The sequence below is a fragment of the Vanessa tameamea genome, chromosome 23, assembly GCF_037043105.1.
Source record: "Vanessa tameamea isolate UH-Manoa-2023 chromosome 23, ilVanTame1 primary haplotype, whole genome shotgun sequence".
Taxonomy (NCBI): Eukaryota; Metazoa; Arthropoda; class Insecta; order Lepidoptera; family Nymphalidae; genus Vanessa; species Vanessa tameamea.
This window is the reverse complement of record NC_087331.1, coordinates 7,919,708-7,935,070: the sequence shown is the minus strand read 5'-3', so window position 1 is coordinate 7,935,070 and position 15,363 is coordinate 7,919,708. Positions and strand designations below refer to the sequence as shown.

Genomic DNA, 15,363 nt, shown 5'->3' with positions numbered 1-15,363 from the left:
TAATTTAACATTGAATGAAAACAATTTATATGACTTGATGGACAGTCGTGGCGTTACCTGTACTTTTATAAATCAAATCATATCAAATAAACTTTATTCGAGTAAACTTTACAATAAAGCGTTTTTGAATTGTCAATATTGAAACACTACCACAGTTTCGGAAAGCAGCCTCTAGCGAGGAGAAAAGGAAGAAACTCGCATAGTTGCCCTTTAAAAAATAAACCGATTTACAAGATGTTATTCACAATTATTGTTAAAACAATCCCGAGCCTAAATCCAGGCGAGTTTTTTTTTAAAAAGTATAATTTTAATGTATAATAATTTTTATTGATTAATTTAGTCTTACGCAAATAAAACAGGTATTTATTATTGATAAATAAAAACAAAGCCATTGACAGCCAAAAAGTTTTTCAAATCACAAATATTAAAACCAATTCAATAAACCAAGAAAAACTTATAAGGCTCTGAACAGCTAAAATGTTTATTTAAATAAAATATATTAGTGAAAAATATGCACAAATCAATGTAACTCGTAAACTTGTAACATTTTATTACCCACTAAAGCGTAACTTCTATACTAAGCATCGAAATTTCGTGAAATTCTGAAGCACTAAGCGGTGTATACATTGTTATGAGTTGCATTTCTTCCAGGGTGGACTAGCTGTACTCGAATTTAAGTTAAGTATTTTTTTTTAATGTATAGTAATTTATTTTGTTGAAAACCACCTTTGAATTATTTCGAACTAAGAAGCTTGCTAGTCATTTACCAAACATTGGTTTATATATATATATATAATCAAAACAATTGTCAATCCTGGAACATTATAAATATAATAAGCATTTAGGTAGGTACTATACTAGGGGATACCCCCTTTTCTAGCCCATATGAAAATAACGAATAGGACTACAAAACAGTTTATTATAATTCGGTTCAGTACACTAATACAATAACAAAAAAAATATTATATATACCTTCAAATAAGTCACGCTTCAATGGACAATTGTACAAAAACCTCTTAAAACTATCATCCATTTTGTTTCAATATTACATACTATGCTATACATGAATTGGTAATAATTTAAGACTCGTTTAGTCTTCAACGAACAAGCTTACAACCAATTAGATCTGGTAAGGCGAAAAGTGATTTCTAGCCGGTTCCGGTAACACAATAATCCGGCTATCCAAAATGTCAAACGAATATGATATTTAGCTTTTTGGTTTGCTTATCTTTCTCATTTTATGGACACCCTCTTAGTGTGTTACGCAGTCTATTCCAATCAAATAACTAAAGGTAATCTAATTGTTCTAATCGATTTTTTATTATGCTCTACAAACAATTTTTGATTGATTTATCTTTATTAATTATATTATTAAAGTTGTTTATTTGTCTCTAATCCTCCCGTGATTGGAATAGACTATAAGTTTTTAAATCGTCATTACATAAGGCATAAATTATTCATCCAAAAAATTAAAAAAATATTTCAAATAAATAAAATACTTAAAACTCCCCGACTATACAGTATTTTATTAAAATTTTAAAAGTTCAAGTTTTTTTTTATTATTTTTTATAATTGTTCATATCTTTATCCGATTACATCACGAATATATGATGTACGCATATATTAATGCAAATATTAGTCTAGCGTCGTTTCTAAGAATGTTGTATAGTTACAGTACAATAATGTTACAATACTACAATAAAATCACTTATGCAATTATACACGTGTTAGTTGACGAGCTCCTCCGGCATTGTTGATGAAATTTCAATTTCAATTCAAGCAATTTCATGTACAAGCCGATTCTATAGTCCATTCCAGGAAAGAGCTCCTAGAGCACAAAATACTGGCTACCCATTGGTGGATGCGCGCGGCTAGGTTTAAAATAAGAATCTGGCGTGTGAGACGATCTTAAGTAATGATTTGGCTAATGAAGGTCACGCGGATTAACCAATGAGCGCACGAAGACAATATCCTTTGGGAGCTCGTTTCGTGGAACGAACTTTAATCGAACTATCAATATTTATACTAACTGGTCAAATATTTTATAAATCTTCAAAAACGCCTGTACTAAATATAAATGGATTATTGCATTTTTTTTATTTTTTTTATTATTTTTTGTCATTTTAGAAGATTTTTAAAATCGTGACTCTGATTAAGGCATATTATGGGAAAAGCGTTGTCGAATACCAATCGGCCGATTCCTAGTTGCTATGAATATAAGTAATGAAATATTAGAAGAAAAATATAAACAAGAAACGCTAAAATCTGCATCAATAATATATATTACAAAGCTTATATCGACATTTCTGTTCTATTACAGATAATATTAAATACATATATATTTGGTTATCTTTTGAAAGACCCAATTTCATTATATTTTAGCAAAACATTGACGTAAAATTAATCAAGAGTTGTACGCCACGCGGCAAAATATTATTTAATATTACAGATCTTTATTTCGAACCAGATATTTGCGTCGACATTTCTTGTAAAATAATTTACAAAATCTCTTCCGATCAAATTGTTATATAAAAAAAAAACAATGATATTGTAATTATACAGATAATATATTTCGATTCAACGCAGATTATATCACGGATGACAGCTTAAATAATACATAAAGTCGAAACCTATGTGGCCCAGGATTTGAGGAGTGCAAAATCTTTGTCATCCTCTGAAAAAAAAAACCGATTACAATATATCATAAAGTAATACAATACAACAAATCAACTTACGAGGTTCCGTCCTTCAAAGAAAAAAATGAACAGATAAAATATTAAATTCTATTTTTTTTTTTTTATAATATATATTACTTTATTATAAATAAGTAGACTGGTAAATGGGACATTTTATGGTAAGCCTTCACCAGCCATTTATACTTTAAGAAATATTAACCATTAAATAGTCAATAGACTAAGATGTTATGTCTGTAGTTACACTGTCTCATTCCCCTTTCAAACCGGAACACTACATTAGTAAATATCATTGACAATAGATATGTGATGACTGGGTGTTACCAACACAGAGGATCTTGCTCAAAGCTACACCGAATGCAAAAACTTAGCTCTGTACAATGTTTATAATTAATAATAATTTCTTAAGGATTAAGGCTAAGGCTTATTGAAAAAGAATTTTGCTTTTTTAACCGACCGAATGGTGTCTGTGAGGGATATCATGTGCAAGGCTTTAATGTCTTGCTGAGGGATTAGCCGATGACGCAGAACCTATTATAGTGCACAAGTGTGTGCACAAGTGTGTCCACAAACACAAGTACAGTTTACACACACTGAGTATTTCTTTATTCTAAAAGTTCAATGGTACGGTAAATCCGACACGACCGAAAACAGTTAAGGTGCAGGACCAATGGCTTTACGTACAATGCAGAGCACAAACAGCACTACTGATTTCCAGACTCAAAGCTCCTGACAGCTTGGAATCTGTGGCCTTAGGGTCCATTCATTTATTACGTAAGACGATTTTGGGGGGGAGGGGAATCGACCATGTCTTATATTTTCTTACAAGGGGGTGGGATGGAGTCTCGATAGTTCTTACGTAAGATCAAAAAAATGCGCAAGTAAAAAATATTTGAAAAAGGTTCGATTGTCGAGGTTCGCTCGGATGCGTCTAGGTATAAAACGATATTTCCATTTCCATGGCAAAGGGGGGGGGGGGTCGAAAAAGATTATTAGTACCTTTTAAATTACGAATAAATATTTCAAAAAATTGATTCATTGTAACATGTACATTAAAATAAACCAAACGTGTAATACGTTTCACCAAGCGAAAATAGTCTTACGGAATAAATGAATGGCCCCTTATAAGTTAAACTAAATCAACAAGGTAGTGATGAAAAACATACTGCACTGATAACTATGGATGATGATTAAAACGTTCTGTCTCAAAATAACCATTTAATATATTTATGTTCATCATATCATAAGTAATAAATGTCCTCACCGTCAGACTTGCTTGGTTTAGATTTTTCGGGCACAGGTTCAGTAGATGGTACCTCTGGAAGGCTGTCCGAAGGTACGTTGATACCAATCATTTCCTTGTCCAGTTCCTCCTGTAAAAATATTTTAACATTTAACAGCAAGTTTGGATGGATTATTTTTAGTGTGACGTTTTAAGGTCAGCATATTGTCAATGAGGTCTTAGTAAAAAATTCAACTCTGATGATAATGTGAGAATAGCCAATTACGCAAAACATATAATGATGTATTTGCAAACACAAGTGCATCCACTATTCCTTTACTCATAGTCCGATAGGACAGTAAAGGTAAATCCAATATGACCTTTTCTATTGTTCCGAGGATAGGATCTGCAAGCCTCAGGATCAACGAGGCAATGCTACAATAGGAAATTTGTGTTACGTGTAAACATTTGATATATGAAGTCCAAATTACTGATCATAATAGTATAATTATAAATACTATAGCATGCTATGTATCACTGCTAGACGAAAACCACCTTTCCTTTATTTACGACACTGCTCCAAAGTACTTGATACACGTGATAAAATTTCATCTGAGCCATTCAAGTTTCCTCATAAAATTTCCCTTCGATGCTTGACCATGAAATGAACTATTTACACAAATTAAATTCATGCATACATAATGCTATTTTTGATTAGTAACTGCAATCTTAGCTTAAGATTTAAATGTTTACCAAGTACAATACTATACAACAATCATAAACATGGAAATAAATTGCAGTCTAATGAGAATGTAAGAGCCGTGATGAAGGAGACTGTGGATTAAAATCAGGATAATCACTACTGATAGAATAGGGAACCCTTAACAGAAGAGAGACTTTGCCCAGCATTTATAACATTTATAAGATGTTACCCAAAAAGTTAAGTAACAACCTCTGTCAGTTTATATTTATATTTACAGTAAACAGTAGCCTTCCCCACATGTGGGCAAGTGTTAGGTGGAAGTGCCATGTCTCTATTCCAAATTTAATCCAAAAGCACACTGTTTATGTGCGATTACATACCAAAAATATAAACATTTACATTTATAAACAAGTAACAGCCTGTATATGCTCTGTGGCTGGGCTAAGACCTCCTCTCCCATACAAATTGAGCACATGAAAATTCAGTGGTGTGTGTGCAGTCAGCCTGAATTAAATCTACAATAATTGATTAAGAGGCACATGGTCTAACCACTGGGCCATCTCTGCACCTTTTTAATATTAGAAGGGCTTCTTACCTGTTCTAATTCTTCCAGTTCACGTTCAAGTTCATCCTCATCAATGTCGTTGGAGAAGGCGACATTGTTACTAATAGCATCCGTTATCTCCCGAGATATATCATGTTGTTCTGCAATATCATCCATGATATCGTGGACTTTGTCTACATCTCTGTAACATGGTTTTTAATAATGATTAATAACATTAAATTAATTTACCCAAAAGCTTAAATTAGCATAATTAAATATTCTCTTGTGTAAAGTACTTAGTAAGAAAGAAGAAGACCTGACGTGACAAGTAAGGGAATGTTTTTTTCAATATTTAAATTGAAATTTAACCATTTATTTATCAGGAAATTATTACAAATGTTTATTATTGTGCTTAAATATTGATTTCTTTTAGTCTTCTATGACTGCTACTACTATTATTAAATAGAATGATTAATTGTTTCTCCGATAATATTGGTAGGTAGAAAAACTTAGCACGACAAGTTAATGCAAAATTCTTAAGATAAATAAAAATAATTAATTAAAGACACAAACATTGCTATAGTTATTGTGTTTAACATAAAATATATGAGCAATATTTACTGCAACTGATGTTTAAAACTTCTTAAGTAAGTATATATAATATAATTAATTACTAACATATCCTTGTGTGCCAGTTTCATGGCATTAGCCGCGTCTTTCATAGTGTTGAGAACTTGTGCATTGGTATTTGCACCTTCCAGTGCCTCTCTCTGTGCTTCTATTTGTGTGAGAGTACCATCGATCTGTGTTAATTGCTTCTCGTACCGCTTCTTACGTTTTAACGCAGCAATTGCCGCTGATGAAAGAAAAATGTAATAATAACATTTCTGCTGCCTAGGTATCATATCAATAAATATCAATATAATTAATTTTACATAAATTATTTTTATTTCTTTTTGTATGAAAGTTTCTCATTACTTTATTTCTTTTACTGATACTGTCATTCTTTGTGGATAAGTCATCAATAATATTAGAACTTTATTATAAAAAACGATTAGATAAAGTTTCAATCCAATATAAGAATATATTTGTTTCCAAATGATATTAAATGAGAATCATATTGAATTTAAAAACGCTTTGGTAACAAGGTCAAGACGTCAACAATGGATGTAGCGATATGTAACACAGACACTTACACAACAAAGTAAAACTTTACTTTATAATTTACGTATTTACTCACCTCTTTTGTTCTTGGTACCATTTTTTCTAGCTGTTTGTATTTCTATTTCAATCTTTCTTTCTAAAAATTCTTGTTTTTTAATCAGCAACTCCTCAGTTTCACGTAACTTTTGTATAGCTTCATGAGTCGTTGGACCCTTCTCTTCTTTTTTCCCACCAAATAATTTACCGAGAAAACTCATTTTGCTTTAGTTGCATGCAAATGTGAACTTATACACCTGTTTAATATTGGGGATAATACTAATTATGCGTAGAAAAAACAAAATCGCATGTTATTCCTATTCGCTTCTTTTAGAAGTATGCGTCATACATAATTGTCAATTGTCATGTTTTGCAACTAATCATTTGTTGGAGTGAATCAGATAAAAGAAAATACACCGATTGCGCAGACACTTTTGTTATAACTTACATAACTCCTAATTTGTTTTTATTTAGTAATATAACTTTAAAATAAAAACAAATATTTTAATTAATAAAATAGATAAAAATATTTTTATTAGTGAAATGTATATTCAGAAATCAGAACGCACCACAAATACAAGCTAGCTGATAGCTGCCAAAATTTGAAGTTTTATTGGATACTCGTACTCGTACAAAAAATATACAATCAATATTAATTAATGATAATAAATGAAATTACTCATTAAATTTATAAAGTTTCAATTAATGTTAAAAAAATATTGATATTTAAGTAAAATAACATTTTATATTGTAAATACAGATTTTTTTATTGTTTACCATATAAGGTAGGAGAATCCAATTTTGTGTATTAATCACCAGCTGACTTTAGATGCCAGATGTCACTAGTTATGTCGAATTGTCAAAAATAAAATTACAAGTTTAAAAATTACGGGGCCCGGCTGATTATAATTAATTTGATTTTATTTAAATAACTAACTTAATTGTAAAACTAAATAGATAAATAATATAATTATAATTAAAATGGTTCGTGTAATAACACAAGATACGTATGATGAAGTTGTTAAAGATAATATTGAAGAATTTGATATGACTACTGAAGAGGCGATTAAAGAAGCAGTGGCACAGTTTGAGGCACAGGTACCTGGTTAATATTTTCCTTTAATTTTTAATAAGTACTATTAAAATGTAAAATTAATACATTATAATGCAAAGTAAATAAAGATTATTCCTGTAAAAGTTTGTTTCATTTTTTTTTTAATTTTTGGTTCTATCAGTCCATAATTTCTAAGGGACTAGGATATATTACCTTAATCTTTATTAGTTCTTTCATTTAACTTTGTAATTATATTTGTTTTTTATTTTTACTTACATTTGTTTTTTATTACAGGGTGTAGATCTTTCGAATATTATAAAAGACCTAGCTCTAAGTTCTGGAAACAATCACCTCATCAGTATCACTGTGGAGAAGCTTAAAGAGATTTGCCAAACTAAAGATGATGATAATCTTATGTTAAATGAATTAGATACATTAATGGTATGTTTTTATTTGTTTACTTGTTGATGCATGCCAGCACTGGTTGTCAGAAAATTTTAAGCCTCAAAGCTATGTAATATATTTGTTAGTATCAACATATAAAATGTTAAATATATTGTTAAAAAAATCTGTTTACTCTTATGAGTATAAAATAGTTAATTTTAATTAACAAATCGAAAAAACCAATGAAACTATAAATTCTTACATTTTAAAGAAGCAAGATCTTTTACAATTTATTTTTTTACTTCCAGGCCGAATGCAAAAAAGATATAGCACATAGAATAAGAGCTGGAAAGGAAGGTGCTTATAATATTTTAAATGATTTGTTAGAAACAAAATTCAGAGTTTACATGCAGGAAAAAAATAAACAAAATGAATTGTTTATTATAAAGGTTTTAAAGTGTTTGACAGTTTTAATGGACATGCAGCCTGATTTACTTGATGATAAAGGCATGGAAATAATGAAGAGGTATGATAATATTGCAGTTTTAGGAAATTTATATAGACATTCTTCTAGAGTCTAAGTCATTCTTCTATTTTTAAATTGAGTAATTATAGTACACAGAAAATTATGCTCGGAATGAGTCTACCAATTTTTTTTTAAACATTTATCTCATATGATACACATTGGTACTGTAAAAAGTTTCAATTAATATGATAAATTATGTGTGATGTCAAAACATAGATTATTGTAAAAATATCTTCACTAATTACAAGTATTATTTAACATTAATGTTTATTTTTAATTCTTGCATATTTAATTGGATTTTAAATCAGTTCTGTGTTACAAATTCCTTGCTGTTACTATATATGTTTTTGGATTAAAATGTAATTTTATTGTAAGACTCAAAATCTATAGAAGTTACACAACTAATGTATCATATCGGTTTCTGTAATAGTATTATTCTGATTTTTATAGTGTTCTTAATTTTACGCTTTAAAACAAATATCTATGTTTAGTATTTTAGATACTGTGGATAATGAAAATATACTCATAGCGACATTGCAGTGGATTAGTACATGCTGTCTCCGCCATGAAATGAATAGACAAGGAATATTTGCTAAAAACATCACTGCTAATTTAAAAGAATTGCTGAAGAAAAGTGAAAACAAGAAGGTAAGTCTACATATAAATGAATATAATAAGAAAAACAGTTCAGTACTATTTTTCTCCTTTTGTAAAACAATTTGGTATCTAGTGGCGAATTACGAAACAAAACGAAACTTATAGGAATTTTGTAAGTAATCTTAACGTAGTTAAGTGTAATGGTGTTGTGTTATAAATAAAGTTATATTAATCATAAACTCTTAGTAATGCACAATACAGTCGAGTTATTAGCAAATCGCATGAAATACGTAAATCTGAGCTTAGTTTACCTTTATTCCCACTTCGATTGGAATAAGCTGTATGCTGTTCAGAATGTATACATACCATAATATTAATAGCATCGTTTTTTTTACAATTATAATATATCTAACTAGAAGCGTAACAGCCTTGGCGGGGCCCCATATAAAAATTTGTTTGTAGGAAGGGTAAAGATATATCGCAAAAGAAAAAAAAATGCATAAAATTAAAAGAAATGCTTATTCATCATATTTATATCACTTTTTCCAAAATTTTGGGCACTTTTAAGACATTGCGTTTTTGACTTTTGTCATTTGTGAAATAAAAAGAAATTGGGAAGTTTTGATTAATTTTTGCTTACGCACGTTGGGCTCCCCGGGGCACGGGGGTATAATTGATACGGCAGAAACCGAGCTACAAGTTGAATATATGAATGTTTTCAGTTGCTAAGTGAAACATTGCTAGTAATAAGAAGATTAACCCTCGACGATGACATACGCGTGGAGTTCGGAAAAGCGCACGAGCATGCCAGAGACTTGGGCGTCAATCTTGTAGAAACTTTAGATGATCTGTTAAAAGGTAATTCATTTTTTAAAACACGTTGAATAAACAAATACTTCTACAGATGCCTTATACGCTTTTACACGCTTATAAAATCCGAATGAATACGAGTTAAACTCGGACTCGAGTACTATCACGTTTTCATGTGCATAATTTGTGTTTATAACTCATGGCACGGGTGACAGTGAAGGAAAACATCGTGAAGAAACACATGCGTGTCCTCGCCGACTTATCCACGCGAAGCTGAGGTTCGAAATCGTCATTTATAAGGTGACATATCCGCCTAGAGCACCAACGGCCGCCGCTGGTGGGCGAGCTGCTGCAGACGCAGACGGCGCTGCTGGTGCGGCACGAGCTGTGCGCGCGCGCGCGGCCCGCGCTGGCGGCGCTGCTCGCCGACAACTACGACGACGCCGCCGTGGCCGCGCCCGCCGCGCGCCTGTGAGCCTCCGTATATAGCCTGGCGTCACGTGGGGATGGATACATTTCAAAATAGACTAGATACTTCGAGATTCAAGTCTTAGTATATAATAGTCGTAATTATGAAAATACTGATGTTTTTATGATATAGATAAGCGGAACAGCAAATGGGCTACCTCATGGTGAGTGGTCACCACCGCCCATAGACATTGGCGCTGTAATAAATTTTAAGAATTCTTTACAACGTCAATGCGCAACCAACCTTGGGAACTAAGATGATATGTCCATTGCGCCTGTAGTTACACTGGCTCACTCGCCCTTCAAACTGGAACACAGTAATATTAGGTACTGCTATTTGGCGGTAAAATATCTGATTAGTGGTTGGTTACATCTCAAATTACAAGAGGGAGTCTGGCACTCACTTCTCACTTGTTGATGCTTTAAAGCAATTACACGATCAGAAAAATCTCAAGTGAGAAGGGTTGATCTCTAACTATTCTATAGACTATTCACTCGCGAATCCCCTTCCACGTTAAATTATCTACGTGCATTATATGTGAAAATATTGTTGACAAGTCTTAGTGTGCGCACTTAAATCACAACCAAAATGGAATTGTTCGTGTGTGCATCCGCTCGCTGTTTGGACAGAATCAAACAAACAAGTGGAGTATTCGTGGGAAGCTGATTTCGCGGATTATGCAAGATGCGCCTTCAATCAGGACGCCCATTGAGAATGTATCCGTGACGAAATATCTAAGAGTAAATCCTGTATTATGTGCAATGTCAACATTCTCCTCAAAATTATCCCAAGAATAAAAAAATTACACATAATAAAAAAAATCATCCGGGAAATATTATACACATTAAATTGTCATTTAAATAATTTATTAATAGGGGGTAATTTAAATAAGAACAAAGCGTTTACTTAATGAAATAAACATATTTTTGCGTACGTGCACGCATACGATACGAAGAAACAACAAATTATACACAAAATTGTTGTGAGCGGTGACTTCACAACGTTTGCCGTTATAACAATTTATATGTGATAACGCATCTAAATAATTCAATTAAAAACCACACAATTTCTCGGCTGATTGGAAGTGCGATCTCAAAAACAAACACCTTTCGTTGTCGATGTGCAACGATTTCATCTTGACGATAATTTCGTTTTCGATTTTCGATTGTTCATGTATCAATTCGGCTCTCAATTTCTCAGTTTCCAAATGTCTATTTTGCAATAAGCTCATACTGTCGTTTAAGTCCTTTATCTCCTCGATCAATCCAATTAAGGAACCTTCTCTACAGTTTTCTACGTTCGGTCTGCGGTTCTTAACGTTTAATCTCGTTTGTGCGACTTGGATCCTCTGTGACACTTTTAACATTTCCTCGTTTAAAGTCTGCAATGTATTCTCAGTTTCCACGATCTTCGCAAGTGTCAGTTGCAATTGATTCTCCAATTCTTTCTTTACTTGTTCGGTGCGAGCTATTCTATTACTTAACGCTTTGTTGACCCTTATATCTTGTGAGCGTAAATCCCTTGCTGAATTTATCAAAACAGCGTCGACTGTTTCTCTCAACTTCTTGGATCTGTCTATAGCGTTTTTAAATTGTTCCAATGCTGTGACTGTGTGCTGTTCCCACGATTGAACGTTGGATTGTCCCTCGGATAGTCTCGTCGCACCAGCTGAATCTTTGACGTTGACCGATTTAGTTTCCAAATCGGAGTTATAGCTTTCGTACTTGAATGCCAAATATTTATTACTCCAATCACTTTCTAGTATGTTTTTGGCAGCGACGTTCATTTTCAGTTGATTTTCGATATCTCTTAGCATATCTCTGTGTAACCTCCTTATGTTCTCTATGAGTACGGATTCGTTAAATAGTTCGTCATGCGGTTCGTCGTAGACCATATCAGATTGCATCCTATTACGTCTAATTTGTAAACATTCGTCAGTGATGTACTCGGGAATGTTCAAGACGTCAATGGCGTTCTTTAATTGTTGTCTCAAAGCTTCCAGGATATTGATTTCTGCGTCAATATCTTGTATGGCTCTCTCAAGTTCAGATTTCCAGTAGTTGATATGCTTAGTTCTATGTTTTAATTGGTCTGTACTGTCATTGAAATCATAGCAAGAAGTCTGATTTACCTTAACAATGCAGTTCTTTGTAGTGGACGTATTTTTGTCGGTTATGCCAATTATATCGCCTTTTAGTACTTGTTTGTTGTGTCTGTCCCAACTTTCGACTGTTGTCAAACCGAAATTGTTGTCTCCGAATGAAAGATAGTCACCATTTCGTATCGATGACATCTTTAAATTGTTTTATATAAATGATTTCGCTTCGTTTTGAGTTTATGTTTTGAGATTATTGATTTAATACTTTTTATGTATCCATGGACCATGTTTGTATTGTCTTGGAAACCAAATAAATAAGCAGCTGCCCTTACAATGTATGTGCTATCTCTAGATATTAATATCCTCTAAATATTCAGTATCTGTTATATTTCTTATAAAAATAGTTATTTGATTAAAAGTCAATAAAGATCTTTCTGATTTCGGTTTTAATTTGATATAAGTAACAATTTATCGATTATAATCTATGGTTTGGTAAAGAAGCTGTAAATATATTGATATATTATAATATGACATTTAGACATAAATAAATATGTAAGAAAATTTAGATTTTCCATGTTCCAAAAGTTAACAAACCCCTTTTTTAAAATAATTTCAATTAATAAATAAGTTAGTTAAGTATTTTAGATAGAAATTTTCATAAATCAACACTATTAAAAATAATAATAAACAAACTTTATAATTCTCAGGATAACAGCGTTAGCCGGTAACGACGATGTGAAACGGCAGATTGTTAAATCGGGCGTCGTTCCTGTCATCGTGTCGCTGCTGAAGAGACATAACGTAAGTTTAAACGATTTATTCGCATATGTGATTATGTTCGGCCACTTTAAACGGAGCCAAATGTGCAAGTGATATTGATCAAATTCTGTCGACATTCTGATACAACAGGAGAAAGTTCAGATTCAGAATCAACGAATGCAAATCCGGAGAACCGGAGTTCAGGTTGATATAAAGTTATTGAGTTTCTCAGCTAAGAATCTCAGTACCCGGAGTATTAAAAGTCGTTGATCCCGTATCTGATCGCTCTGGAATAGAAATCCAGGACGCACTTGTGTTGAGGCACAGGTTTATGAATTAAAATATGTCCTGATTTAATTAAGTTTAATTTTCTGCAAGCACTATGAAGGTGGCATTTCTTTGGAATAAAACACCCTCTTTAAAATAATTGATAAAAATAAAACATTATATTTTTTTAGAATAATCCAACAACAACAGCGTCGATACTGAAGTGTATCTCGGCTCTGTGTCTTCGTGAAGCGTCACACGGGAAAATGTTCATTGAGAACGGGGCCGCAGAGGCGATAGTGGAGAGTCTCAATGTACACACAGACGTCGCTGCCGTACAGGTCAGTTGGGGGGTAAAAGTAAAGACGTATCAAGCTAGATGGTATATGGTCACCATTGCCACTAGACATTGACGAGAAATTTTAACCATTACTTACATCGTCAATGGGCCACCAACCATGGGCGCTAAGGTATGACCCTTGTGCCTATAGTTAAACTGGCTCACTCACTCTATAAACCGGAGGACAACAGTATTAAGTATTGCTACTTGGCAGTATATATCTGATAAGAAGATGGTACTTACTCTTTTCAAGTGGATTCCTACCAGCCCTTTTGAATTGTAATTTAATAAGATTTATTTTATGTGATGGCATATATCAGATAGTCTATGTCGGCGGATAATCACGTATTTAAGAAAAACACGTGCCCGGATATTATTGTTTTAACTATTTTTAATAATTGAAAACTATTTGATTGTTAAATTAATAATATTTAGTGAATTTTAAGAAGTTAAATTAGTTTGAAATATTTCACCGTCCATAAATAGGTGTTATATTGAGTGAATAGTGCCCCCACCCATTTTTGTTACAAAAGGCCGAACGCCTGCCGGCATTGAGAGGCTTGTTCGAGCCGTCGGAGCGATCGGACCTCCTCAGTTTGGAATAAATCAGAGAAGAATATTTCCTGAGTTTAATTTCATACCTTCGAGGATGGATAGAAATCCAAACTCTGACATTCGTGACGTCAGCAATGCTGACGCCATGTTTTTTAAAAACAAACCTGGACAAGCCACTCCGTCATATACAATTTAAAATAATGCACTTTGTGTTCTAACAGTTATGTAGGTGTAGTTGTCACCCGAACATAAAAAAACTGTCTGTCAATAAAAGTAATTGAACCTGCTTGAATTTCGGAGGTTTAAGAAAGTATGTGAAGTCGTTGATACTTCCACTGATCTCTCCGGTTTGTTTGCGTTGACGAAGTCATGGAATTAAGTCGATCGTTAATGTAAACAATATTAGTGAGATAGTCTTTTGTCGCTGCTTCTCATATGACATCTGTTGTTAACATTCCTGACGACCTCCGTGGTCGAGTAGTGTGTACACCGGTTTTCATGGGTACGCCACTCTGAGGTCCCGGGTTCGATTCCCAGCCGAGTCGATGTAGAAAAAGTTCATATGTTTCCTATGGTGTCTTGGGTCTGGGTGTTTGTGGTACCGTCGTTACTTCTGATCTTCCATAGCACAAGTGCTTTAGCTACTTACATTGGGATCAGAGTGATGTATGTGATGTTGTCCAATATTTATTATTATTTATTATTCCTAATATATAATATAATTACAGAAAAACGGATGCTGGGCTGTCCGCAACATGGTGGCTAGGTATCGTGAACACAACGCGAAGTTTCAAGAACTGGGCATCGAAGCCGCACTCAACAAAGCGTACGAAAAGTTCGGTCACGATTTCGGCTTCGATATCAAGTCGGCGCTCCGTGACCTCGAGTGCGACGTTAAGTTTGACGAGCAGTGGAAGGGAAAGGGGGTTCAGATAGACCAATAGCTGTAGTAATATATATTCAGTGCTATCAACCGTACAATTTATTATAATTTGATTTGCGGGGTAGAATTGCTTAACAATTTTATTGATATTTATTGTGATTTCACAAACGTTTCAAAATGTGTATGTTTATTCGTTCAAGTAAGTTGTACACACACAAGAAAATGTAAACAAACAAAAAAGTTTGGTTATTGAAAATTT

At 33.0% G+C, this 15,363-nt stretch overlaps 2 protein-coding genes across 2 annotated transcripts; one reads left to right on the top strand and one right to left on the bottom strand.

Moving 5' to 3' along the window:
• Positions 1-480: 480 nt before the first annotated feature.
• On the bottom strand, positions 481-6,875 carry Shrb (shrub). Its single transcript, XM_026636238.2, has 5 exons — positions 6,403-6,875; positions 5,841-6,018; positions 5,214-5,364; positions 3,958-4,066; positions 481-2,674 (listed from the first exon to the last, which is right to left on the bottom strand). The coding sequence occupies exons 1-5, from the start codon at positions 6,581-6,583 to the stop codon at positions 2,631-2,633; spliced, it is 663 nt and encodes a 220-aa protein (XP_026492023.1). The 5' UTR covers positions 6,584-6,875; the 3' UTR covers positions 481-2,630.
• Positions 6,876-7,204: 329 nt separating this feature from the next.
• On the top strand, positions 7,205-15,363 carry LOC113397780 (armadillo repeat-containing protein 6 homolog). Its single transcript, XM_026636237.2, has 9 exons — positions 7,205-7,460; positions 7,711-7,857; positions 8,109-8,326; positions 8,818-8,974; positions 9,646-9,781; positions 10,051-10,204; positions 13,008-13,101; positions 13,518-13,667; positions 14,950-15,363. The coding sequence occupies exons 1-9, from the start codon at positions 7,344-7,346 to the stop codon at positions 15,163-15,165; spliced, it is 1,389 nt and encodes a 462-aa protein (XP_026492022.2). The 5' UTR covers positions 7,205-7,343; the 3' UTR covers positions 15,166-15,363.

What these genes read in the sequence shown, in the direction of transcription:
- Shrb (XM_026636238.2), bottom strand. Translation starts at nt 6,583, where the DNA reads ATGAGTTTTCTCGGTAAATTATTTGGTGGGAAAAAAGAAGAGAAGGGT. An exon ending in AAACTGGCACACAAGGATAT is followed by an intron (nt 5,365 to 5,840) that starts GTTAGTAATTAA and finishes ACCATGTTACAG; the next exon opens with AGATGTAGACAAAGTCCACG. An exon ending in TAAACCAAGCAAGTCTGACG is followed by an intron (nt 2,675 to 3,957) that starts GTGAGGACATTT and finishes TTTTTTTTTCAG; the next exon opens with AGGATGACAAAGATTTTGCA.
- LOC113397780 (XM_026636237.2), top strand. Translation starts at nt 7,344, where the DNA reads ATGGTTCGTGTAATAACACAAGATACGTATGATGAAGTTGTTAAAGAT. An exon ending in GGCATGGAAATAATGAAGAG is followed by an intron (nt 8,327 to 8,817) that starts GTATGATAATAT and finishes ATCTATGTTTAG; the next exon opens with TATTTTAGATACTGTGGATA. An exon ending in CAGACGTCGCTGCCGTACAG is followed by an intron (nt 13,668 to 14,949) that starts GTCAGTTGGGGG and finishes ATATAATTACAG; the next exon opens with AAAAACGGATGCTGGGCTGT.